The sequence below is a fragment of the Mirounga leonina genome, unplaced genomic scaffold, assembly GCF_011800145.1.
Source record: "Mirounga leonina isolate KUSES-001 unplaced genomic scaffold, KU_Mleo_1.0 Mir_507, whole genome shotgun sequence".
NCBI lineage: Eukaryota > Metazoa > Chordata > Mammalia > Carnivora > Phocidae > Mirounga > Mirounga leonina.
The window spans coordinates 5,074,746-5,102,690 of NW_023270789.1; the positions used below are offsets into that span (position 1 = coordinate 5,074,746).

At 38.7% G+C, this 27,945-nt stretch overlaps 1 protein-coding gene and 1 pseudogene across 2 annotated transcripts in view; one reads left to right on the forward strand and one right to left on the reverse strand.

The window, feature by feature from the left end:
- Positions 1-27,945, forward strand: part of DENND2C (DENN domain containing 2C) — an 83,557-nt gene that overhangs the window by 31,721 nt on the left and 23,891 nt on the right. For both annotated transcript variants that reach the window (XM_034990237.1, XM_034990238.1), the window contains exons 2-7: positions 13,308-14,320; positions 14,857-14,993; positions 15,606-15,718; positions 16,506-16,676; positions 21,160-21,256; positions 27,183-27,227. In XM_034990237.1, the coding sequence (XP_034846128.1) occupies positions 13,494-14,320; positions 14,857-14,993; positions 15,606-15,718; positions 16,506-16,676; positions 21,160-21,256; positions 27,183-27,227 (1,390 nt within the window). In that variant the 5' untranslated portion in view covers positions 13,308-13,493. The remainder of the gene's footprint in view (positions 1-13,307; positions 14,321-14,856; positions 14,994-15,605; positions 15,719-16,505; positions 16,677-21,159; positions 21,257-27,182; positions 27,228-27,945) is intronic.
- On the reverse strand, positions 1,275-6,536 carry LOC118000520 (annotated as a pseudogene).

Genomic DNA, 27,945 nt, shown 5'->3' on the forward strand with positions numbered 1-27,945 from the left:
AAAAAAAGAGCACAAGATCTTAATTTTGATGAAGTCCAGTTTATCAATTTCCTTTTTTTTTTTTTATTTGAGAGAGAGAGAGTGAGAGAGAGAGCGCAAGAGGGGGTAGGGTTAGAGGGAGAAGCAGACTCCCCGCTGAGCAGGGAGCCCGATGTGGGACTCGATCCCGGGACTCCGGGATCATGACCTGAGCCGAAGGCAGTCGCTTAACCAACTGAGCCACCCAGGCGCCCCACTGAGCCACCCAGGTGCCCCAGTTTATCGATTTCTTGCCTCTAGGGGTTAGTGCTTTTTGTGTCCTAAGAAATCTTTTCCTTCCCTAAAGATTTTTTTGTCTATTTTTTTCTTCTAGGAGGTTTATAGTTTTATCTGTTAGGTTTAGGCTTATGATATATTTCAAGTTAACTTTTGTAAATGGTGTGGGTAAAAGTCAAGGTTAATTTTTTTCCCTGTAGATATCCATTTGTTCCAAAGCCATCTATTGAAAAGATTATTTTTTTTCCCCCAACTTTGTGGGAATCAATTGACTATATAAGTGTGGGTCTATTTCTAGACTCTGTACTGTTCTATTGATCCATTTGTTTCTGCTTTCACTAATCCACATTGTCTTGATTACTGTAGCTTTATAGTGTCTTGAAATCAGTAGTATATGTTCTTCAACTTTCTTACTTTTGAAAAAGTTTTAGGCTATTCCAGGTCCTTTGCATTTCCATATAAATTTGAGAATCAGCTTGTCAATTTCTGCAACAAAGCCTGCCGTGATTTTGATTAGGTCTGTATTGAATCTACAGATCAATTTTGAGAGAATTTGATGTCTTAACAAAATTGAATCTTCTAATTCATTAATGTGATGGATCTCTTTATTTATTTAGGAGTTCTTTAATTTTTTTTAGCAATATCTTGTATTTTCAGTGTACAAATTTTGTATCCCTAAGTACTTCATGATTTTTATGCAACTTTTTGTTATTTTACATTTCATTTTCCAATTGTTTATTCCCCATATATATAAGTACAAATTATCTCTTATATATTGACCATGTATCCTGAGACCTTGCTAAATTCCCTGATGAATTTTAGTAGCTTGTTATTGTAGATTTCTTAGGACTTTCTCCATATACAATCATGTTGTTTTACTTTCCTTTTTTTTCATGCCATAAGTTTATTTACAAACATATTGAGTATGTTGAATTCAAGAGTTTGATTCATTTTTTCAAAGAGATTGCACCTCTTAAATGTTCCTTTCACATCTGTTTAATGGATTAATTAAAACATCCTTATTTCTTAAGCAGCTGGTGTCTTACTATAAAAAAGAAAAAGGTGCAGCAAATCCAGATCCAAAGTACACAGTTGTCATCATTAGTAACTGCCACTTGTTTTCCACTGAAAATGACAAATTCTTCCCTAGGCCCTCCTCATAGTGGCTCCTACAGACCACATAGGTTGTGAACCTCTGGACGCTCTGTCCCAACGTAGCACTGTTGGAAGTTCTGCAAAAGGCGCAGGGACCCAAGATGTTAGAAGTGGCAGCACCATACCAAGTCCTCCTCTTCACGACCTTGTTCCCCAGCGTGTCAGAGCTGAAAGGGCACTTTTCCAATCTAAATAAAATAAAATGTTGAATAAAAGCAGTGAAAGAAGACACCCTTGCCTTTTTCCCAGTCTTAAGGGAAAAGTGTTAAATCTTGTACCACTTAGTATGATATTGCAGTAGTTTTTTCATAGTTGCCATTGATCAGATTGTGGAAATTCAATTTCTGATTTGCTAGAGGGTTTTTTTCCCCAATTATGAGTAAGTGTGAAATTTTTTCAAATGCTTTTTTGCATCTACTAAGATAATTACAAGAAGGCTTTTTTTCTTTATCTCATAAATAAAATGATTTTTAATTTTAAAGCAACTTTGCATTCTCTTATAAACTCTACTTAGGGGCGCCAGGGTGGCTCAGATGTTTGGGCATCTGCCTTCGGCTCAGGTCGTGATCCCAGGGTCCTGGGATCGAGTCCCGCATCGCGCTCCCTGCTGGGCAGGGAGTCTGCTTCTCCCTCTCCCTCTGCTGCTCCCCCTGCTTGTACTCTTTCACTCTCTTTCTCAAATAAATAAATAAAATCTTAAAAATAAATAAATAAACTCTACTTAGTCATAACTTAGTATCTTTTATATCTGTGAGGTTTATTTGCTAATGTTTTTTTTATTCTTATGTTAATCCCCATACATTACATCATTAGTTTTAGATGAAGTGTTCCATGATTCATTGTTTGTGCATAACACCCAGTGCTCCATGCAGAATGTGCCCTCCTCAATACCCATTACCAGGCTAACCCATCCTCCCACCCCCCTATTTGCTAATGTTTTTAAGGGACTTTCACATTTATGTTATGAGTTCTATTCTATATTTTTCTTTTCTTGTAGTGTCTTTGGTTTTCCAACAGGGTAATGTTGGTCTTATAAAATCAGTTAGAAAATGTTTCCTCTTCTATTTTCTGTAAGAGTTTGTGTAAGATTCATATTATTTCTTTGGATGTTTAATAAAATTAACGAGTGAAGCTGCGTGGACCTGGAGGGTTTTTTTAATGCAAAGGCTTTTAATTAAAATTTTAATTTTAGGGGCACCTGGGTGGCTCAGCCGGTTAAGCAGCTGCCTTCGGCTCAGGTCATGATCCCAGGGTCCTGGGATCGAGCCCCACATCGGGCTCCCTACTCAGCGGGGAGCCTGCTTTTCCCTCTCCCTCTGCCTGCCACTCCCCCTGCTTGTGCTCTCTCTCTGTCAAATGAATAAATAAAATCTTTAAAAAATAAATAAATAAAATAAAAATTTAATTTTAAAAATAAATATATAGATACTCAGAATTCCTGTATCTTCTTGTGTCTGTTTTGGCAATTTGTATCTTTCAAGGAATTTGTCCATGTCATTTAAGTTGTCAAATTTACTACAATAAATTTATTCATAATCATCCTTTATATCCTTTAATGTAAGATCTGTGGTGATGACCCCTTTTTCATTCCTCATACTGCTAATTTGTGCTTTTTCTTTTTTTATTTGTTCCATCCACCTAGATGTCTATCAATTTATTGATGTTTCAAATAACTTTTTATGTTTCATTGATTTCTCTGTTGTTCAGTGGTTGCTATTTCATGAATATTTACATCTTATTATTTTCTTCTACTTGCTTTGAGTTTATATTTTTTCCTTCTTAAGAAACAATCTTAAATCATTGGGGTTTTTTTCAGATACTAAGTGGAATAATGACATTCAATTTCACTATAGGATTTAGAAGGATGTAATTTTGAAAAGGATGGTATGTTTTGTGCAGGACTGGCAGTAAGATAATTTAAACAGATGTCAGCCTAGAGCATTTAATCTGGGGAATAATTTAAAATAATAACTTGGGAAACTTAATGGGATAAAATGTGTTTTGATTTAAAACACCAAGATAGAGTGTTTCCAAACTTTTTTCTTTTATAACGTAAGCATTTATTTCCAAATATTTTGGCATTTTCCAGATATCTTTTGATTATTTATTTTTAATTAAGTTCCATTGTGAGTTAGAGAATCATTCTCAGGATGACTTCAATCATTTAAAATCCAGTAATTTTGTTTCATGGCCCAACATATGGTTTACTGGTAAATATCCTATGTATACTTGAATATATATTCTATTGTTGTTGGGTGTAGTGTTCTAAAATGTCAATTTGGTCAAGTTAATTAATGGTGGTTTCAAGTCTTTATATATTTCCTGATTTTCTGTCAATATGGCTATTACTCATGAAGAACAATGAAATCCTCAGTAAAATTACAGATTTGTCCATTTGTCCTTTTGGTTCTGACATTTTTTGCTTCTTAAATTTTGAAACTCTGTTATTAGGTACATGAACATTTAGGATTGTTCAATCTTCTTGATGAATTGACTCCATTTTTGCTTGAAATGTCTTTTCTCTTTATCTCTGCTAATATTTCTTGGCTAGAAGTCTGCTTTGTCTGATATCAATACAGTCAATCCAGGGTTCTTATGATAATGCTTACCTTAGTGTTTGAACCTCTTTATTTTAACAGATATGTCTCTTTAGATTCAAAGTGCAGGGGCATCTGGGTGGCTCAGTCGTCAAGCATCTGCCTTCAGCTCAGGTCATGATCCCGGGGTCCTGGGATCGAGCCCCGCATCAGGCTCCCCGCTCAGTGGGAAGCCTGCTTCTCCCTCTCCCACTCCCCATGCTTGTGTTCTCTCTCTCGCTGTGTCTCTCTCTGTCAAATAAATAAATAAAATCTTTAAAAATAAATAAATAAATTCGAAGTGCAGTTTAAAGAAGTGCAGAGTTAGGTCTTGCTTTTTTAAAATCAAGTATGATCATCTTTGCCTTTTATTTAGAGTTTAGCTCATTTACATTTAACGTAATTATTAGTATGTTCAGATTTAAGTGTACAATCTTGCTATTCATTTTCTGTTTCTGTTTGGTTTTTTGGTGGTGGTGGTTGTTCTTGTGATTCTTCCTTCTGTCCCCCAACCCCAGCTTTTTCTGCACTAAGTATTTTTTAGAATTCCATTCTTTTAGTGATTGCTTTAGAGTTCACAATGTACAACTTTAATCTTTCCCCTTCAAATAATGTACTACGTGGGGCTCCTGGCTGCCTCAGTCAGAGGAGCATACGATCTTGATCTTAGGGTTATGAGTTTGAGCCCCATATTGGGTGTAGAGATTACTTAAAAATAAAATCTTAAAAAAAAAATGTACTTGCACTACTGGGTATTTACCCCAAAGATACAAAAGTAGGGATCCGAAGGGGTACGTGTACCCCGATGTTTATAGCAGCAATGTCCACAATAGCCAAACTGTGGAAAGAGCCAAGATATCCATCGACAGATGAATGGATAAAGAAGATGTGGTATATGTATATATACAATGGAATATTATGCAGCCATCAAAAGGAATGAGATCTTGCCATTTGCAATGACATGGATGGAACTGGAGGGTATTATGTTGAGTGAAATAAGTCAAAAAGAGAAAGACATGTATCATATGATCTCACTGATATGAGGAATTCTTAATCGCAGGAATCAAACTGAGGGTTGTTGGAGTGGGGGGTGGGGTGGGAGGGATGGGGTGACTGGGTGATGGACACTGGGGAGGGTGTGTGCTCTGGTAAGCGCTGTGAATTGTGCAGGACTGTTGAATCTCAGATCTGTACCTCTGAAACAAATAATGCAATATATGTTAAGAAAAAAAAAAAAAGAAGAAGAAGAAGGTAGCGGGAGGGGAAGAATGAGGCGGGGGAAATCGGAGGGGTGGACGAACCATGAGAGACGATGGACTCTGAAAAACAAAGTGAGGGTTCTAGAGGGGAGGGGGGTGGGAGGATGGGTTAGCCTGGTGGTGGGTATTGAGGAGGGCACATTCTGCATGGAGCACTGGGTGTTGTGCACAAACAATGAATCATGGAACACTTCATCTAAAACTAATGATGTAATGTATGGGGATTAACATAAGAATAAAAAATAAAAAATAAAATAAATAAATAAATAAATAAAAATTTAAAAAATGTACTAATTTATATATAAAGTAAGAAATTTAGGGTACTGTATTTCCATTTTTATTTCCCTTCTTTGTGCTCTTCTTACATTTTACTCCCCCATTACTATAAATTCCACAATATAGGGTAAACAGGGCCAGCTTCATGGTCAGATGATCAGTGTAGCTGTACGGGGTCCTGCATTCAAAAGGTCCCTGTGGGATTTTATGCTCTGTGGTAGCCATCTTGAAATTCTGTTGTGGGGTTTTTAAGAAGATTTTATTTTTATAAAAGATTTTATTTATTTATTTGAGAGAGAGGGAAAGAGAGCATGGGAGCATGAACAGGGGAGGGGCAGAGGAAGAGGGAGAAGCAGACTCCCCTTTGAGCAGGGAGCCCAACGATGCAGGGCTTGATCACAGGACACAGGACTCTGAGATCATGGCCCGAGCTGAAGACAGATGCCTAACTAACTGAGCCATAAAATCTGAGCTAAAGATTTTATTTTTTATTTTTAAGTAATCTCTACATTCACTGTGGGACTTGACCCACAACCCCAAGATCAAGAGTTGCATGCTATACTGACTGAACCAGCCAGCCACCCTTGAATTTGTGTTTTGTATGTGAAGTCTGATGGGACAATACAGTGTGTACCAGGGGTTGGAGCCTCAATTCACTCGGGGCCCTGCCTCCTGCCACCTCCTGAGGTTGAGTTCTCAGCTGCCCAATCTCCAGCTAGCCCTGCATGGCCCTTCTCTACCTGTAGACCACTGTCACTCTGCTCTTGGCAAAAGCCTGGTGTGAGAGGGTTGAGGTTGGGCATGTACGTTCATGGTGTATTGAAACAGGGCATGACAATGGCTATCCCATTCCACACTGGTAGCACCATGCTATATCTGGCGAGCAGCCAAGTGGAGGCCTTGGTTTTACAGAGGCAAGCCTATCACCCACCCTGATCCAGATTATCAAGTGTGTTCTGGGCAGAGGTTTATAGATCCTTGGGGGTTACCTGTCTGGCATGAGTTGAGGAGGCATGCCTATGGGATGTGGAGATACCTGGCTGTACTTCCCTAGACCCTGCCTCAGCCAGAGCATGACACGTTGGTTTGGGGGCTGGCAGGGGGGGATTCTAGCAGCCATGAGGCCCAAGCAAGCATGTGCATGCCCCACATCACAGTGCTGGGCTCCCAGGTTCCTGCAAGAATCTGTGCTCATTCCACAAGTATCCCTAGATCTGACAGCATTCTCTTGGCTGGTTCCAGGCCTGAGGGAACCCTCTCTTTCTTCTTCCAACCTTCTGAATTTGGCTGTGTACCTCTTTCAGCCAGCTTGAAGCACCCTTCAAGACAAGCCAAAAATAGGAATTGTTTATTACCAGTGATTCTGTATATAGGTTAAATGCTCTGATATGTGCATTTAAAATGGCATTGCATACATATAGATGAATGGTACATTCATGCTAATAATTTAAATTTTTAATTTTTTTTTACCTAAAACATTAAATAATAAAATAAAGAACACTATGACAAATTCAAAGAGATTGCAGAAAAAAGGAAAAAAAGCTTGATATCTTCCTTTTAAAGCACTTTCCCTGCACATTTTCAGTTTGCACTGGGAGCCATAAATTATGTCACTGGCCCTGCATGTAGGTCTGCTGCTGACAAATTCTCACAGCTTTTTTCAATTGAAATGTGTTTATTTCAACCCTCATTTTGAAGGCTATGTCTAGAATTCTAGATTCACAGTCCTGTCCACCTCCCCCGCCAGCACTTCAAATATTTTCCATTGTTTCCTGCTTACCTTCTTTTCTCTGTACGTGATATGTATTTTGTTGTTGTTGTTGTTGTTCTGGCCATTTATGAATTTTCTCTTTATCACTGATTCTCAGCAGCTTGATTATGGTTTGCCTTGATAAGGCTTTCCTTGTGTTTATCCTGTTTGAGATTTATTGAGCTTCCTAGATCTACAGGTTTAGAGTTTTCATCAGATTTAGAAAAATTTCAGGCATTGTTTTTTGAAATATTTGTTCTCTGTCTTCCTACCTCCTTCACTTCTGGGATTCCCATTGTATGTAAGGTAAACTGCTTGATACTGTTTTAGGGAGAATCTGGTTTTTGTTTTTGTTTTAGCTTTAGCTTTTCTTCTCTCTGTGCTTCAGTTCTGTTTTTGAGTTTCTATTGCTCCTTATTTCATTTCATTGACCATTTCTTCGGCAGTAAGAAATTGAATCTGCTGTTCATCCCATCAGTGACTTTATTTCAGACAGGGCATTTGTAAGTTCCAGAGATTCTGTTTGCTTTCATTTTTGTATCTTCATTTCTCTACTGATTATGTTTGTGTTTTCCTTTAAGCTTATGAATGTATTTAAAATATCCGACCTGAGGTCTTTATCTGCCAACTCTATCATATCTATCATTTTTGGTTCTGTTTCTGTTCCTATTGCCTGATTTTTCTCCTGATTTTTCTCACTTTTAGGCTTCTTTACATGTTTTGTAATTTTGAGTGGATGTTGCACATTGTGAACGTTACATTGCTGAGTGTCTAGATTTTGTTGTCTTCATGTAAAAATTACTGAGCTTTATTTTGGTGGGTACTTCAATTCCTTATGAATCAACATGATCCTTTTAAGGCTTTTTAAAAAAAAATGTTATTTATTTGAGAGAGAGAGAGCTAGTGAGCACGAGTGGGGGAAGGGGAGGGCCTGGCAGAGGGAAAGGGAGAAACAGACTTCCCACTGAGCAGAGAGCCCGAAGTGGGGCTCAATCCCTGGACCCTAAGATCATGACCTGAGCCAAAGGTGGGTGCCTAACTGACTGAGCCGCCCGCTTTTAAGGCTTTTTTAAAGCTTTAGGGTAGCTTGAAAGTAGTCTTTATTCTAGGGCTAGTTTAGTCCTACTGACTAGCCATGACCTCCTAACGTCTCTACTGAATTGCCTGGGTGTTCAACAAGTCTGCTCCTCTATGGATCATTGGAAGTTGAACATTTCCCAACCCTTTGTGAACTCTGGGTATTAGTCAGCTTACAGGTCCCCTGTAGTTGTTCTTTCCCCGGTAATTTGTTTCCAGCCTTGTGCAGTGTTACCTTGTGCATTAGCAGCTTAGTATTCAAACCAAGACTCAAGGGGATCCTATGTAGATTTCTGGAGCTTTTTCTGTGTTGCTCCCTCCTATCTCATACGGGGCCCTGAAAATTCCATCTTTCCTCATCCCTTCAAACTCTGACCCCTTTATCTGTACCTCAGCAACGTTATCATGTTCTGTGCTGTTTTCTGGAAAGAGCCTCCAGGGTGAAAACTGGGCCAACATAGTGCCTGCCTCATTTGTTTTTCTTCACTCAGAGATTACAGTCCTATGTTTGTTATCCAATATCGAAAGCATTTATTTTATTTAATATATAAGTCCGGTTTTATAGTTATGATGGGAAGGCAAGTCTAGCTCAGTGACTCTATCGTGGCCAGTGGAGAGAGTCTTCCTTGTCCCTTTCATCAATTTTCTTTCTAACTGAGGTAAAATTCACATAAAAAATATTAATCATTTAAAAGCATACCCTTGGGGCGCCTGGGTGGCTCAGTTGGTTGAGTGTCAGACTTGGTTTCAGCTCAGGTCTTGATCTCAAGGGTTGTGAGATTGAACCCCCGCCAACCACCAACCCCACACTCCCTAACCCTCCCCACCTCACTGCCTGTTGGACTCCGTGCTCAGCGGCGAGTCTGCCTGAAGAGTCTCTCCTTCTGCCCCTACCCCTCATTCTCATGCACACGCCCTCTCCCTCTCTCTAAAATCAGTCAGTCAATCATTAAAAGCATACCCTTTCATCAGTTTTTAAATCAACTTCTGGATGTTCCAAATTCCTCCTATTTTGTCAGATATTTATGTTTGATCAAATAAAGTATTTTAAAGGATTTGGAGTGAGAAGCTTTCCCATGTAAGGCTTGAGTTACTAAAACAGAGCATCATTATTCTCTTTTCCAGAGAATTTCACTTATCAAATTGTTTTCTTTTAATATGCTAAAAACACAGAATCCTATATGTGCTAAGTTATAGTATACATTACATTTTAAGCTGATAAACTACAGTTGATGTGTTTCTCGGATGAAAGTAAATACTCAGAAAAAACAGAAAATAAAAACAAGGGGACTTGATGAAGGATCACCTCTTTGGGAACAAAGAACAGGGAAAAAAAAAAGTTTGATTAGTACCCTTTATTCCAAGCATGCTGTTTTATTATACTTATAAAATCATGCTTGATTTTTCATATTTGTACGTCTTTTGTTTTGTTGCTGTTTCTTCTGTTGAGATGTCCATTGTGGTTAGTGAGTGCTCACCCTCCTCTTTAAGTTGTGAGTACTGCCTGCCTTAGTCATCTTTAAAGGGAGGGAAGTCTGACTCATTTTGTGGTATTAAGAGAAAAAAGAATTCTAAAAACTGTTGAAGTTGTCACATTTTCTCAGTCTGTGTTTTTGTTAGGACTGTTGTAGCAAACTTGAGGAAGCAATGTCTAGGGACAAATGTGTGAGTTGGCTTCAGGGAGTTTTCCAAAAGATGAAGCTGTGGAGAGATCTAGGACTTGAAAGCTGGGCCAGCACTTAGGGCTTAGAATGTTCCTGGTAGTGGTAGTCAACGCAAGAAACTGGGGAGGTGGCGAGTGGGACATACAGGATCTCACAGAGAATGAGAGCCATGGGGAGCAGGTCCTGAGGAGGAAGGTGGCTCAGAATTTAATTAGGTTGAAGTCAGACATGAGATGCCTCCTGCTTTGGTGAGTGATTCTTATTTTTTGGAGGGGACAAAATCAGAACTTGTATATAAGAATAGACAAGCCACATTATAAAGAGTTTAATCTGTCAAAAATTGGAACTGTGAAATCAGATGTAAAGATAAATTCTCTGTACACTCTAGGTAGACATCCGTCTAGTTAGAATGCGTTAAAACTTTTTTGTTTCTGAAATCGTTTGTCCATTTTTTTGAAAGCTGTGGCGTATTAATACGTACATTTAGGAGCAAGTAGCATTTCTGTTTATAATGCCCGCTTCTGTTAGGAGTGTCTTATGTTGGGGGCCTGGGTGGCTCAGTTGGTTAAGCGACTGCCTTCAGCTCAGGTCATGATCCTGGAGTCCCGGGATCGAGTCCCGCATCGGGCTCCCTGCTCGGCGGGGAGTCTGCTTCTCCCTCTGACCCTCCCCACCCTCATGCTCTGTCTCTATCTCATTCTCTCTCTCAAATAAATAAATAAAATCTTAAAAAAAAAAAAAAAAGGAGTGTCTTATGTTGCTGTGCTAGCCCATTGCCACAGAAACACCATCAATACACATCATTCATATTTGTGTGTGAAGTCCATAAATTTAGCATTTGTTGCTAGTAATTTTCAAGTTAAATTTCTTTAGCCCTAAAAAAAAATTTCTTTAGCCTTAGCAAATTTCATCTTTCTTCCCACTTTGACCCATTCATACTTTACATTCATTCATACATTACATACATTCGCATAGTAACAAAGGAAAAGTAAAGAAAGCATTAACAAAGACTGCCGAAAACCTCTACTAGGCTCCTAGGAGAGAGAAAAATACAGGTGACCCTTGAACGACACAGGTTTGAATTGTACGGGTTCACTTCTAGGTGGATATTTTGCGGTAAGTAGTGTACAGCACTGTAAATATATTTTCTCTTCCTTGGGATTTTTCTTTTTTTTTTTTTAAGATTTTATTCATTTATTTGACAGAGAGAGACACAGCGAGAGAGGGAACACAAGCAGGGGGAGAGGGAGAGGGAGAAGCAGGCTTCCCGCTGAGCAGGGAGCCCGATGCGGGGCTCGATCCCGGGACCCTGGGATCATGACCTGAGCCGAAGGCAGACGCCTAATGACTGAGCCACCCAGGCGCCCCTCTTCCTTGATATTTTTCTTAATATTTTCTCTGGTTTATTGTAAGAATACAGTATATTTTAAAAAAAGAATACAGCATATAATACATAGGTGTTAATCAGCTGTTAATGTTATCGGTAAGGCTTCTTCCTGCCATCTGTAGGCTGTTGGTAACTAAATTTTTGGAGGAGTCAAAAGTTATAGGCAGATTTTCAACTGTGCGGGAGGTCAGCATCCTTCACCCTGGCCTTGTTCAAGGGTCACCTGTACTCCCGTCTTGTCTATAGTGAGGAAAACGTGAGTCTCAAGGACACCCTAAAATCCTTAGGAATCCTCTATGAACAGTAGAAGCGACAAAAGGATTTTCAGTTTGGGGCGCCTGGGTGGCTCAGTTGGTTGGGCGACTGCCTTCGGCTCAGGTCATGATCCTGGAGTCCCTGGATCGAGTCCCGCATCGGGCTCCCTGCTCGGCGGGGGGTCTGCTTCGTCCTCTGACGCTATCCCCTCTCATGTGTTCTCTCTCTCTCATTCTCTCTCTCTCAAATGGATGAATGGAATCTTTAAAAAAAAAAAAAAAGGATTTTCAGTTTAATAATGAGCGGCTGCTGACTGGCCCTTCACATTGTATGCATTAGTCTTTCATGGAGAGTTCTGGGCCTGGGTGCCAGACGGCGCGGGTGGGTCACTCAAAGCAAGGAAGCTGTGGTGGCGGTGGCGACAGGCAAAAAAAAAAAAAAATTCTGCAACAACAGCTTTAGTATTTGGGGGCTTTGGGTTTTTTGTTGTTTTTTTTTTTTCCACTCACATTAACTTTCTTAAGGTTATTTAGAATGATTTTTTTCATTAGATCCTCATCCAAGTTTAGTTGCAGGCAAAGCTGATTTTCCTACAAAACTTGTACGAATGGTTGAAAGGAAAGTTGATGGAAGCCCTGATTAACAATTGTCCTGCCTAGAATACATTTTGTGTGTGAATTGTGTATCAGTTTTGGTCAGCTGCCCTGACAGAGCCGGGCCAAGATATTTTCCTGCCTGTTAATCAAGGCCCCACAGACAAAGCTCAAGGAAGGATGACCCCTGCCTCAGGAAGTTTTGAATCAGTTGTTATTTATAACCAGTATACAGGAGAACTTGAGATCGGGTCTTTACTCAGTTGGTAAGAAAAGTTCTATGCCAATTTTTACATTTGAGGAAACATTTATGGGCCTCAATGAGTGAAGCCTGTATGTGAAAGGAAGCACTGTGACAGAGCCTGTAAGTATTTTTGCCGATTTGGGTCAAGGGTGTGGTGGCAGTGATGGGCAAAGTTCAGTCGGTGACAAAATAGGTTATGATATTTTAAAGCACCTGAGAGTTAGTTAATGGCACATTGGCTTTTCGTTAGCACCGTGCATATGGAATCCTGTGCTGCTAATAGTAAAGTTGAAATCAGGGTATGTTGAAATAAGGGCTAGTGTTATCTCCCCACGTAGGAGAGAAGGAGGAAATTAGGTGTTGATGTGTTTCCAGACTAACTGGCTCTTTCTCTGGATGTATACATAAACTTTTTAGTTAGTTGAGATGTATTTCTGTAAATGTATGCTTTTTATAATACTCTGTTGGTCCTTGTTTCATTAAGAGAAGTTTTCATAACGAATTGATTTTATAAAATAACATTGTATACTACTATGTGTAATCTCTTATAAAACCTCATTCTACCTAGCTTTAGGAAATTAAATACGGCAGAACATTAAAGCTGACAATTTGAGAAATATCACAAGTAATATTTCCTGTGTTCTATCACCACCTTAGGAATGCGTTTATGGAGTTGAATTACTTAGTGGATGACAGGTACATTTTTACATATGCAATGCAAATGAATTATTTAGGGATAGATAGGCAGTGTTGTAGTGGACTTTAAATTAGGAAATTATAAAACTGTGCTAACATATGATTGTCTCTTTTTAATAGGAATATTCAAGATAAAGTTGCAGCTATTTTCAACAAGGTGATCAAAATTTTTCTTTTTCAAAAGAGCTTTCCAAATTAAAGATGAAAGGAGAATGCTGGAATTGTTTGGATTCTAACTGACAGGATAAAGAATACAGTATTTCATAGTTACTTAAAATGGAGCCTCAGTAACATTCCGACTTGGTCATGCACCCAACTGGGAACATGGATGCCGGTTTTTCTCGTTCTGCTGTTCATACACTGTCAAGAAGCCACTGCAGAAATATCAAACAAAAAATTTCTCAGTGGGAAGGAAGAACTAATGGTATATCTAATCCAGAGAAGTGGCATCCAAGGGACTTTGGAGTGAGATATAATAACTGTCATCAAGAGATTCTTCTTAAGAAAAATCCCGTTGCTGAGGGAAAGAGCAAAAAGTTGGATATAACCAACTCTCGCAATGTTGGTCTAGATATTAATGAAGATGCGAAAAGCCAAGATCAAACTGAGGATGAAAGTGGGAAACGTGGATGTGAGGATACACACCTCTTTAGAAATGAATCAGAATCCAATTGGGTATGTTCTCGGGTCAAACAGATCGAAAGCTGGAAAGAAGTTGTTTTGGACCCAGAGACTTCCTTACCTCCAGGAAATTTCTATACCTCACAGATCCTGTGGAAGAAAATAGAAGCACTCCCCCCGGATAAAGTCTTAAATTTGGCTTTAGAACGTTGTGACTCTTCAGAAAAAGAACTGAATTTCAGAGTTCTGGATAGTTCATATGGAATAACCAAGAGCTTAGAAAATATTTACTCTGAACCCGAGGGACAAGAATGTGGACCTTCTATAAATCCTTTGCCCAAACCTCGCAGGACATTCAGATATTTATCTGAATCTAGTGTTATGCCATGTAAAGAAAGAAACTGTGACAGAAAATACTGTGAAAATAATTCTTGCGCAGAGTCTTGTTTGGCCTCTTCTCAGGAACCTGAACCAAAGAAATATGGCAGAAAAATCAGAGGGAGATCTAAAAGGTGTGTTTTTATTTGCTCTGTAATGATTTCTAAGTATTGTCCTTACAAAACTACTGAGCTTTTTTCTTTTCAAAGCCATTTTCATTTCCCTGCATGGGTTACAGGCCTAGTTTGATTTTACAGATGTTGATTAACCCAAGGGAAAAGTACCTACAAAAGGAAATAATATCTAAGACAATTTGTGGACATAAGAACATCAGAAAAACTTGCATTTTGTATCTGTAAGAATAAGTAGAGGAGTAAGTACATTCTTCTGCTTCATTTAGGACATGCTGGTCTTGGCTTCACTTTCCTTTAGAGAGTGAATTTAATAAAGTTACGCAATAAGGAACATGAATGTAATTGGCCAAAAGCCTCCAATTTTCTCATGGTGTATATAAGGTACCAGCCTAGTTTATTATTCTTAGGTATCTGATAAAACACCTTTGTAATTTTGCATACAAGTCCTTTACTTATTGATTTCTCTCTATCATACCAATTTAAAGAAGACTAGAGTTTTAAAACATATAACTTTAAAATCTATCTCCTTTCTTAAGGAAATCCTTTGAATTTGAGGATATTCAGCACTTTCGAAATCGGAGCTCACCGAAGATTCATGAAGAACTTGGAAGAAATTCTGGCTCAGCACTTTATTACACACAGTCGGAGGACAATATCTATGAGGATATCATATGTATGTGTCCACAAACCTTGCAATTAAATTTAATGAGTATGTATTTGGTGGGGCCCTTAACTGTAGGATGGTATTTTCTTTTATAATCAAGCATATCTTGCTGTAGCTATTTCTTTTAAATACGGAAACTTTTGTCATATAACTTCTTTTATTCTTGAATGGTTTTTTTTTTTTTTTTTTAAAGATTTTATTTATTTATTTGACAGAGAGAGAGATAGCTAGAGCAGGAACACAAGCAGGGGGAGTGGGAGAGGGAGAAGCAGGCTTCCTGCCAAGCAGGGAGCCCGATGTGGGACTCAATCCCCGGACACTGGGATCATGACCCGAGCCGAAGGCAGACGCCCAACGACTGAGCCACCCAGGCACCCTATTCTTGAATGGTTTTTATAGCCAGTTTAGTGGACTGCTCAGTTCAGAAGTCGATGTTTATAGTATACTATTTTGAGAATTCTTTTAGCTTGGTTGGACGCCTGAGTGGTTTTCAAGCTTAGTGGGCCAAGCAATATAGGTTAGGAAGCTGAACATAGTTATTGATTTCTTTTCCTAGCTGTAGTCCCTTTGTTTCCATTTAACTATGTTTCTCTAAACTTCGTTTTCCCATTATTTTTCAAGATCCCACCAAAGAGAATCCATATGAAGATATTCCGGTGCAGCCTTTGCCCATGTGGAGATCCCCTTCAGCATGGAAGCTACCACCCCCGAGAAGTGCTTTCAGAGCACCAAAGGTATAACCAAAGAATCATCCCGGGATCGAGTCCCGCGTCGGGCTCCCTGCTCGGCAGGGAGTCTGCTTCTCCCTCTGATCCTTCCCCTCTCATGCTCTCTGTCTCCCATTCTCTCTCTCAGATAAATAAATAAAAAATCTTTAAAAAAAAAAATAACCAAAGAATCAGTATAAGAAAACATTATATATAATTAACGTAAGAAAATATAAGAATCTTGTTTATGATCCCCACAAAAAGGTTAAAATGGTTTAACTAGGGCCAAGATTAAGAGGCACTGAAATATGAGTTTTGTTGGTAATGGTGGTTTTTGTGTTCTTTGTGGGGTTTTGGGGGAGCAGCACACAGCTTTTAGTTTTCTTTGGTTTTGGGGTTTCTGTTTGTTCACTTACTAGCACTTCAAAAAATGAGAATGTGAACACCTTTAGACAAGCCATGAGCTTTTCATTTCACTGTAGTTACCACAGCTCCCTATTAGTCCCACGACAGTCTGTGGCCTAAATTACCTGTCTCATCCCCGAAAGCATTCGTCACCCCCACAAGCGAAGGCTGCCTTAAGTTAATGAGGACTCTGAGCTGTTTTTTTCTGGAAACGTGATGACATCGTAGTAGAACACCGGATTAGAAACCTGAGAAATGACTTTACAAATGGGGAAAAAGAAATTCTGGTATCCTCAATTGAGGTGACTTGAAAGACAAGATACATCTTTTTCTAGGATAACTTGACCTTGAGACCATCGGCATTCCCTAGACGATCTTACCTTTACCAGTACATCTTCTCCTGTTTTAGCTTCCTCCCAAGCCTCAGTTCCTCCACCGGAAGACTATGGAACTGAAGAGCTCCCAAGCTTATTTACGATCAAAGCTCACAAAGGATACCACTTTGCCTGTCACTTTAACTGAATGGAAGCTTTTCCGAGCTGGAGAAGTTGCATACAGGAAAAGAAAAAATCTTCCCAGGGTAAGGACTCTAGTACTTTCATTCTTTGACTCTTACTTCATTTCCATAAATGAGAATAAATACACTTTAGACTGAAATGAATAATAAGTTAGAACTGATCTACTGGAATGAGAAGATTTGGAAAGCAGCCTTAAGATTTAGGTTTTTGCTCATGCAAGAAAAATGCATGAGTGGCTTTTGCCAGGGCTTCTTTATGGATCTGGAAAATTGATTTTATTTATTTATTTTTATTTTTTTTTATTTTTATTTTTTTAAAGATTTTATTTATTTATTTGACAGAGAGACACAGTGAGAGAGGGAACACAAGCAGGGGGAGTGGGAGAGGGAGAAGCAGGCTCTCCGCTGAGCAGGGAGCCCAATGCGGGGCTCGATCCCAGGACTCTGGGATCACGACCCGAGCCGAAGGCAGACGCTTAACGACTGAGCCACCCAGGCGCCCCTGGAGAATTGATTTTAGATGGAAGCTTTCACTTCGGTTACCTTAGTTCTCATTAAAATCAGCTGCCTGTTTCAAGGAAGCACTAGAATCTCATGTAAGAGGACATTCTATTAAGCTGGCTTCAGTGTTGTTATTTTCTTTTTTTAAAGATTTTTATTTATTTATTTGAGAGAGAGAAAGAGCATGAGCCGGGGGAGAGGGGCAGAGAGAGAGGGAGAAGCAGACTCCCCACCAAGCAGGGAGCTCGATGTGGGGCTCGATCCCAGGACCCTGGGATCATGACCTGAGCCAAAGACAGTCGTTTAACCGACTGAGCCACCCAGGCACCCCAGGGCTGTTATTTTCACTCACTTACTTAATTGCCAAAGTGAACAGTTTTGTGCCTGAATTTACAGATTTTCAGTAATAACAAAGTATATGCCTTTAATTTGGGGCAAAAATTTCCATTTGGGGGAAGAAAAAAGAAATTTGACTCTTACTTGGGAATAGAAATTATCAGCAATTACATTAAATAAGTGATTTTTCTCTCAAGGGAGAAAAGGCATTAAATCTAAATCATCTCAAACAGAGCTTTTAGAACCAAAATGAAGAAATTGGGATTATTTGTAAACAGATATATGTTTTTAAGGAGAGATACTTAAGAAATTGCATGAAAATATTTTTAAATTCTTTATGTTACTTTGTTCTATAATTTAGAATGTTTTCAGGATAACTCTGCAGAAATGAAAAAAAAAATCAGATCATTCAAATAGTATTCCTTTCCTTAATCCCATCTGAATTAGCTGCATGTTATTCATTTGGCACACAGTGTTTGTACCTGATTTTAACATTAAACAAAAGTCCAGCTGTTTTTTGGTTTAGTAACTGCTGATCGGTTCCATGGGAAATATTCTGTTCCACAATACTTTAATTCTTCTGATCTATTTCCTGCCGCTCCCTCTTTAATATGTGAAGAGTTAAAGACACATGGCTTTAAAAAAGCACTAAACACATCTCTCTCAGTGAAAAAAAAAAAAAAGCAAACCTCTTTAGCTGTTTACTCTCCTGCGTATGGTGAGGAATATGTAAGAATCCAATGTTTAAAGAATTGCTAGGCTTTCTACAGTAGTTCTGTCCTCTGATATATCATGCTGGCACAACGAAGCAGCCTCCCACATGGCCCAGAGACAACAGATCGTGTTCAGAGGGGTGAGAGTACAAACACATAAGGGATTGCATTTAAGACGTGGTTCTTGGAATTACATTAACAAATATTTGGGAATAATGCATTGTAGATTTTAGTGAGACCCACGGAAATTTGCAGTGCTTTTAATTTCATGCCTCCGTGTTTTAGGTACTGTGGATCCCCCAAGTACTCGAAGCTTTTTCTCTTTCCAACTCTAGGTGATAGGATCCAACTTTTCCTTTTCTAGTTATTTCCTCAGAGGTCTTTTGAGAAGTGAGGTGGGAAAATATGGCGATGAACTCTTGATGATCAGGCAGGAATAAGCTGTTAGTGACCCTCCTTGGATTAAATCCTATTAGGATGTTCTATTTGCAGTGCAAAATTTTGACTTTTGAGTACCTTCAGCAACAACATTCCAGGAGGAAAGCAGTTTTCATTTACTTCCCCTTTGATGGCTAGAGCTATCCCAGGAAGGAAAACTGGTTTCATAGTTTAAAAATCACTGATCTAGTCCATATGCCTGTTCCCCACCCTTCCTTTCTTTCCCTACTGTGAAAGCCTGTGTGGGATTGTTTGCTAGAGTAGATTTCCTAATGTCTCACATTGTTCGTGTCAGCTGTGCATAGCTATATGGTTTCTATCATTTTGTAGGAAGAATATTCTATAATATTTCCTACTGTACCCTCCAGTATTTACTGCAAGGTAAATGTAAGCTCCTCTTCCTAACTCATAAGCAAAATTTCAATTTTATTATTTTATCTCATGTTTCTAGAGCAGATAGTTCCCTTTCCTTTATAATATTTGAGTCTCCTATTGAGTATAATTTTCAAATGCTTATTAATAATTATACTATTTTTAGGGGTGCCTGGGTGGCACGGTCAATTAAGCATCTGACTCTTGGTTTCAGTTCAGGTCATGATCTCAGGGTTATGAGATCGAGCCCCATGTCAGGCTCCACGCTCAGCGTGGCATCTGCTTAAGATTCTCTCTCCCTCTCCCTCTACCCCCGCTCGAGCGTGTGCTTTCTCTGTCTAAAATAAATAAATCTTAAAAAAAATAATTACACTATTTGTGGTCAGTATATCTCCAAAATACATGTTTACTCTCATACGTCTTTCCTATAGCCCCTAACAATATCTTTTTATGTTGGATTATCTTGTTTTTTTTTTAATTATGGTAATATTTAAGAACATTGGTAATTTTTCACTTGAATGGCAGCTACAAAATTTTCAAAAGAATAAACTCATCCAGAAATGTGGGAATAATCTGCATATTGGAAGCACATGTTTCTCACATGTTATTTTTCTTTCTCTGGACTGATTCACTGCCTATGGATTGCCAGGATTGCTAGAGAAACAAGGACAAAAGAGAAAACAGGAACATTTTTCTCAAGCAACTTTGTTGGTTCTTAATGTTCCTAACAGTTGTAATTCTGGGCATTAAATATGTTAATTCAGGATTAATGATTAAGGAAAAGCTTGGAATTTTAAGAAAAAAGAAATATACATGGAAAACTAATGAATTCCTCCTTTTATTTATTTTTTTAAAGTTTATTTACTTAAGCAATCTCTACACCCACGGTGGGGCTCAAACGCATGCTCCACCGACTGAGCCAGCTGGACCCCCAAATTCCTCCTTTTAAAAGTGACTGTTCATCAGCTTGATTTTTTCCTCTCTTTTTTTTTTATTCCTGAGAGAGCGAGAGAGAAAGGCAGAGGGAGAAGCAGGCTCCCAAGGAGCAGGGAACCTGATGCAGGACTCGATCCCAGGACCCTGAGATCATGACCCAAGCCGAAGGCAGACGCTTAACCATCTGAACCACCCAGGCGCCCCTTTTTCCTCTTTTTTTAAAAGACTTTTTAGGGACGCCTGGGTGGCTCAGTCGTTAAGTGTCTGCCTTCGGCTCAGGTCATGATCCCAGGATCCTGGGATCAAGCCCCGCGTCGGGCTCCCTGCTCAGCGGGAAACCTGCTTCTCCCTCTCCCACTCCCCCTGCTTGTGTTCCTGCTCTCACTATCTCTCTCTCTGTCAAATATATAAATAAAATCTTTAAAAAAAAATTTTTTTTGAGTTTTGTTGATACATAAGCCTACTCTATGTGCGTGTATGTCTGTCTGTCTCTTTCACACACACCTCCCAGCAGCAAAAAAAAAAAAAAAATCTGAGTAATGCTTACTAAGTGGAGCCTGGTTTTTATACTAAAGTGTATTTGAGAGCCTCCTATTTTTATGACGTTTCTAAAATAAATTATAATATTGGTGCTCCCAGTAGTAAAGAGAGTATTTGCTGGGACAAAATCTTTGTCAGCATGATTATCTTCTTTTTGCGAAGAATTCCTGGGAAAGAAATAACTAAGCCTTAGCCTAGCTTCCAAGTGGAATGCATATTCCTCTTCCTACTCTGGGTGATAGGGAAGGCTTGGTCAACAAGTAAGAGTGCAGTAGGCAGATTTCTTGCATGTTGTGACATAGAGTGACAAGGAATCTCTCTAAGAGCCTGTGCTGGGTTCTGCTGGAAAGGAGATACCCTTTCCTCCTTCTCTTACCCATGTTATATGGACTTTATATTAGAACAACATATTATCTTAATAAAGATCATTTTAGGTTCCAAATTTTTAAAATGTAAAGGTTTTTATTATTTATAAAATGGATCTTTCTCTGAATGGGAATCACTAATTAATATCATCAAGACTTGGTATTGAATCTTTACAAAGAAAAAGTGGGAGCATGGGCTGGTTCAGTCAGTGGAATGTACAACTCTTGATCTGGGGGTTGTGAGTTCGAGCCCCAAGGTGGGTGTAGAGATTACTTAAAAATAAAATCTTTAAAAAAAAGAAGTTGATGTTGGTTTTAACTTGTACTTTGTTGGTCTTCTTTCAGCTTGTATTGAAAATTGCTGACATATTTGAATCTAAGAGAGGGAAAAAGAGGGTAAAGTTACACCCATACACTGGAAAAGATGTACCTCCCTCAAAAGGTAAGAATTGTTCCAGCTATCCAGAGCTATCAGCATTTGAGGGGAGAATCGTATAACTTAATGTTTATGTGAATTACAATTTTTGGTTTACTTTCCTATCCCACTTCAACATAACTTCTTTAGGATAAGGGATTGTTTCTTATTCTTCCTCAAATCCCTTTTATTTAGTTCTGTGCCAAGTAATAATAACGTTAAAAAATAAATAAGTTAATGGGGTGCCTGGGTGGCTCAGTCGTTAAGCGTCTGCCTTCGGCTCAGGTCATGATCCCAGGGTCCTGGGATCGAACCCCACATCGGGGGCCCTGCTCAGCGGGAAACCTACTTCTCCCTCTCCCACTTCCCCTGCTTGTGTTCCCTCTCTCACTGTCTCTCTCTCTCTCTGTGTCAAATAAATAAATAAATAATCTTAAAAAATAAATAAAAATATGTTAAAAAATAATTAGAAACCAGTAAGACTAATTTTCTTTTAAAAAAAACCTAATTTTCATAGGCAAATTGCATCATTATTTTGTAATCCTACTTTGATTTATGGTCATTTATCAGGATTGACTCTTTTAGTGGAGAAATGAGCATATTAGATATATATAGACCACAGGTATGTGGTGCTCAACTGGTAATCATATACTCAGCTCAGTAGTTTTATCCTTCAGATGCCTAGAGAAAACTTACATTGTCTTTTTTTTAAAGATTTATTTTTTATTTTATTTTATTTTATTTTTTTACAGATTTTATTTATTTATTCATGAAAGACAGAGAGAGAGAGAGAGAGAAAGAGGCAAAGGGAGAAGCCTCCTCCCCCAAGGAGCAGGGAGCCCGATGCGGGACTCGATCACAGGACTGTGGGATCATGACCTGAGCCTAAGGCAGATGCTTAACCATCTGAGCCACCCAGGCACCCTTATTTTTTATTTTAGAGAGAGCATGAGCGGGGGGTGGAGGGGGGTAGAGGGAGAGGGAGAGAGGATCTCAAGCACAGATGCGGGGCTTTATCTCACAACCCTGAGATCACGACCTGAGCCCAAACCAGCAGTTGGATGCATAACCGACTGTGCCACCCAGGCGCCCCAAAACTTGTCTTAAGAAACTTTCAACATCGGGCACCTGGGTGGCTCAGTCATTAAGCATCTGCCTTCGGCTCATGTCATGATCCCAGGGTCCTGGGAGAGCCCCACATCGGGCTCTTTGCTCGGCGAGAGGCCTGCTTCTCCCTCTCCCACTCCCCCTGCTTGTGTTCCCTCTCTCGCTGTGTCTCTCTGTGTCAAATAAATAAATAAAATCTTTAAAAAAGAAAAAAAGAAACTTTGACATCCATAGTGAGCTATTAAAATTTTATACAGACTGACGCAAGATTCTTAACTTGGCTGTCTGGCAAAGAATATGTAGAATTTAGCAATTTTTGTCAAATGAGAAACAACAGCCAAGTCATACCACAGAAGAATGTTTCCTATTTTTGCAGACGTCCAAAGACAGCAATTTCTTAATTTCCCTTGAAAATCTATTCTGCATTCCAACAATTACTATCTGAAAATAAAATCCTCCATGCTACAATCTAAGACTCTTTTTCCTTACTCTAAAATCAGCTAGTCACCATTTTAGATACAAGTTTTCATATTTTTTTTCAAATTTCCATATTTTCAAAAGCAGTTATCAAAACATGTTATAATCTTCTCTTCTGCAGAAAAAATAATTTTGGGTATTGTGACTAACAGGTACCATTTACAGAATGAAGTATTAGTTTCCTTACGTACTTTATCTCATGGACAACACCCGACAAAACTAGGAGGCAGGGACTATCCTAATTTTACAGAGGAAGAAGCTGAACCAGAGGAGAAAGTGTCCATTTGAAGGAAGGAGCATGGTACCATGAAATCTTACCCTTTTCTGTCACCAACAGTTACTATCAGTTTTTCTCATAACCCTTGATTTTTAGCAGTTTACTTCTTCTCCGTGTGTATTTTTTATCCTCAACAAGGATATTGTCAAAGACTTTGTATTTGTGTAATTCAGAACTAGATACAGAAGATGAAAACTGGTGCCAGATATTATGCTGGACCCTTTCAGACCCATTATCATTAATTTTCTCAATAGCCTTATGTGGCAGACATTATTGTCACTGTTTCTAGATAAGGAAATACATTGTAAATTGCAAATTATGTAAAATTTCAAGACATTGGCTCCCGGACAAATTCTTACAAAACTTTACCATTTTCCCAGATTAATAGCAGTCTACTAACAACTACACTGTCGAGGTATGCTGCTAAATGGGCTCTCAGTGATCTCTTATTCTATTTGTATGCCTTATTTATTCCTTAAGGATTAGGAACATTTTAGTAAATTTGGCTCTAAGATAAGTTTTTGAAGAGCCAAACCCTTTTTTTTCACTGTATCATTACTGAAAAAAAAAAATTCAACAGCATGAATGGCAAACTTCTAACAACAACAAAAACAAAAAAGAAAGGAGCAGTTCCTAAATTGTAACCCTTCCCCACAACTGTGTTTTTCTTTTGCATGGCTCAAAGAAATTATGCATTTACCCAGTCTCTGGGACCAGCTCCTCTAGTGGGTCTGAGGAATTTCTCTCATGCCTGAGGATCTCCTGGCTCCATAGTCACATTCTCAGGTTTTTCTTTTCCTCCTTAAGCTTTTGTTGTAGATCAACAGTGACTAGTAGAACCAGATAATTATATTTGCCTACTTTGTCAGTACACGCTAGGTTTTACTGAATCTATTCCAACCTAAACATTTCTTAACTTTTAGTTATCAGCTGTTATAAAATGATTTATTGACCTTCTTCAATTCTATCATTATGATTTTGGTGTTGAAGTCACATATAAAGAAGGGACAACCTATTTCTTTTTTGATCCCTACAGATTCTCAGTAGATTTTCCTATTGGCTTATAAACCCCTTCACCTTCATTCAGTGTCTTGGAATGCAGATCATCAAAACCGACAGATGTGAATATATTAAAGCTACCTAAATGAGCTTTGGTAGGGTCTTTTTTCAGTTGTATTACCTTTGCTTCCTTTCCCCTTTCTTTTCTTTCTTTCCAGATACTTAATAGGCCCCTAAGAAGTGCCTGATGCTAAGGACACAGACAGGACTCAGGAGTTCACAGTGTTTGTTCCTTCATACTGAGTAATGCTTCCTAGCTCCAGTATCACGGTGGTTAATTTGAAGTTATAAAGCCCAATGAGATAGTACCTACACTTGCAGTGAGCAGAGCATAATGTATGCACTTGTCAAATCGCTATATTGTACACCTGAAACTAATGTAACATTGTGTGTCAACTATACCCAAATTAAAAAAAAATTGGGGGCGCCTGGCTGGCTCATTCGGTAGAGGGTGTGACCCTTGATCTCAGGGTCATGAGTTCAAGCCCCACATTGGGTGTGGAGCCTACTTTAAATAAATTAATTAATTTAAAGTTGTGGGTTTTTTTGAATTAAAAAAAAGGAGGCGCCTGGCTGGCCCAGTCTGGTAGAGCATGCAATTCTTGATCTCAGGGTCATGAGTTCAGGCGCAATGTTTGGGCGTGGAGCCTACTTAAAAAAAAAAAAAAAAAATCCAACCCCCACCCAAAACCTATACAGTATACAATATTTAAATAGTTATTTTTTCTGTTACATCTCTTATGAAGAAGCAGCATTTTTTAATGTTCTCTTATTCCTTATTATTAAATTTAAATGAGTACGGCAAGAACTTACGTTAGTAAAGAATAAGAAAAAATGAAAACCCAAAGCTTCCCAAACCTCCTACTACTCCCAGAAAATTTTATGCACATGTAAGTATTTTTCTACCCAAATAATTTTTTATACCATTCAGACTTTGTATGTCTTGTTTAAAAAAAAAAAAAAAGTGAGGGGTGCCTGGGTGGCTCAGTTGGTTAAGCATCTTCCTTCGGCTCAGGTCATGATCCCAGGGTCTTGGGATCAAGCCCCGCATCGGGCTCCCTGCTCAGCGGGAAGCCTGCTTCTCCCTCTCCCACTCCCCCTGCTTGTGTTCCTGCTCTTGCTCTCTCTCTGTGTCAAATAAATAAATAAAATCTTTAAAAATAAATAAATAAAATAAGTAAATAAATACATTTTAAAAAAAAGTGGTATATTTCAGAGTTCTTTCAGTATGAACACATATAGATCCACATAGCTGTACTGTAGTTCATTGTATGGATGTAGAAGGATTTTATTTAAGCTGGGAGACATTTTGGTTCTTTCACATTTTATTTGACCTATGGATTTGAAGTTATACATATATATATTTTTTTGCTCTTCAAACAATACTGCATCATACATCTTTTTGTATATATATTTGTATATTGGTAAGAATACATCTGTAGAATAACTTCTAGCAGTGGACTTAACCAAAGAACATGTACATTTAAAATTTTTATAACTGCTGCCAAATTGTCCCACACATTGTAACCGCTTACATTTCTATGAACAGCATTTGAAAATGACTTTCTTCTCATAGTTTTCACTAATACTATGTTATATAAAGCTTTTTATTTTTGCCAATAGCATGGTTGAATATTGGAACTTATTTTAATTTACATTTCTTTAATTATAAATTTAGACAATTACCATATTTATCAACGTTATAAATCTTTTTCTATGGATTGCTTATTCCTACCCTTTATTCATTTTTCTGTTGTGCTGTAATTTTTCTTGTTCATTTGTAACAGCTGTTTGAATGTGAAGAAATTTATCCTTGTGTCGGCAATGTGTATTACAAATATCTTCCCAGTTCATTGTTTGCTTTTCAAATTTAGTAATTTTTTATTAGGGAGAAATTTCACATTTTTATATAGTTAAACTCATATGCATTTTTCATTTATGACTCCTAGCCTTGTTTTTCTTGATGCAGAAAGTCCTGTTTGTGTCCTTAGCACCAGGCACCTCTTAGGAAACTATGGAAGTGTCTAGAAAGAAAGAAAGGGGAAAGGGAGGAAAATTACAGAAAGATTTTCCCTTTCTGTACATTTTTAAATTTTACTTTAACTTTTCAGACTTAATCTAGAAATTTTTCATTCTCTCGTTCAGAAAGCTTTGTGTGTGTGTGTAAGTAAATTAGCCATGTGCTTAGCATTGTGGTACAAAACACTCCCTTATAAATGCATAACTCCTTATCACCAAAGCACCAAGTACTTAAAATCTGGTTTCTTTTCTTTTTTTTTTTATTCTTATGTTAATCCCCATACATTACATCAATAGTTTTAGATGTAGTGTTCCATGATTCATTGTTTGTGCATAACACCCAGTGCTCCATGCAGAATGTGCCCTCCTCAATACCAGGAAACAAACTGAGGGTTGCTGGAGTGGGGGGTGGGGTGGGAGGGATGGGGTGACTAGGTGGTACTTAAAATCTGATTGGGGAAAATAAGAGCAGTTGAAAGCTGTCTGAGTACTGTAAGAATTCAGAGTAAAGAAACACTGAGTTTGGCCTAGAAGTAGCTTAGAAGCCTCATAAAAGAGGTATGTTTCTTCATAAATGTATGTGGTTATCCCTCTGAGCCCCACATTTTCCTATGACTCTAAATTCGTAAGTTGGTTCTGTGTTGAGATTTTTACTCAGCCCGGTTGGTGTCTTCCTTTGGCATCTTATTTGGGAATATAAAGACAAGGCAAGGAATGTAGAAATAGAATCTACTCTGAACCAGACTTCATAGAATTAAGGATGAGCTGGGAACTGAGGAGGGAGGGAGACGGGGTGTGGGAAGAAGCCAGGTTGGATTAGTTGCTTCTCTGAGCTGTCTGTTCTCTTTCGTGACTGCCCGACCCTGTTGTAACTAAGTGGTCTGGAGGAAGGCTCAGCATCCTTAATACTCCTGACTCCAAGTCTCCAGGTCAATGCAGGCTTTACACTGTCCTCACCCCTATGGACTTGCTCCTGTTGGACAATACAACTAGGAACTCTCTCTCTCTTTCCAGGTGAAACCAGTGGGAACGAAAGTGATGCTGAGTATCTGCCAAAGAGTGAGTGAGTCAATGGGGCTGCTCCCTTTCTCGTGATGCTTATGGTTATGGGTGGAGTGGCACCTTCCTTTGTGATTGAGCATGTTTTTCCCACGTTGAACTTTATTTTGTAGGCGATTTCTTCATGGTAAGGACCTGTTGAGATTTGGGGAACTACACAGTACGCCATCAGATGTTTGACAGAGTTAAAAAGCTCCCATGTTGGAATGAGACAGTCTGGTTCTTAAGATGGAATGTTCTAGGGGAGCGGTGGGGCTGCATGTTCAGACATATATGCAGTAGCTTCCCAGCAGCCAAAAGAGAGTATGTGACTCATCCTCTGAGACAAATACCATTAAATATCTGATTTTTTTTTAAAGATTTTATTTATTTATTTGAGAGAGAGAGAATGAGAGAGAACACATGAGAGGGGGGAGGGTCAGAGGGAGAAGCAGACTCGATGTGGGACTCGATCCAGGGACTCCAGGATCATGACCTGAGCCGAAGGCAGTCGCTTAACCGACTGAGCCACCCAGGCGCCCTAAATATCTGATTTTCCATAGTCACTCACGTGTACTTATTTAACTTCGATATCTGACATCGAGACGGGAAACATCGATCTGTTTCTTATTCAGAGGCATTTATTTATATTTCAAATTATTGTGCCATTTACTTTCTGTTAGAATATAGAATCTGCCATGCATTTTTGGCTGTATTTGTTCAAGCACTTTGTGGCGCT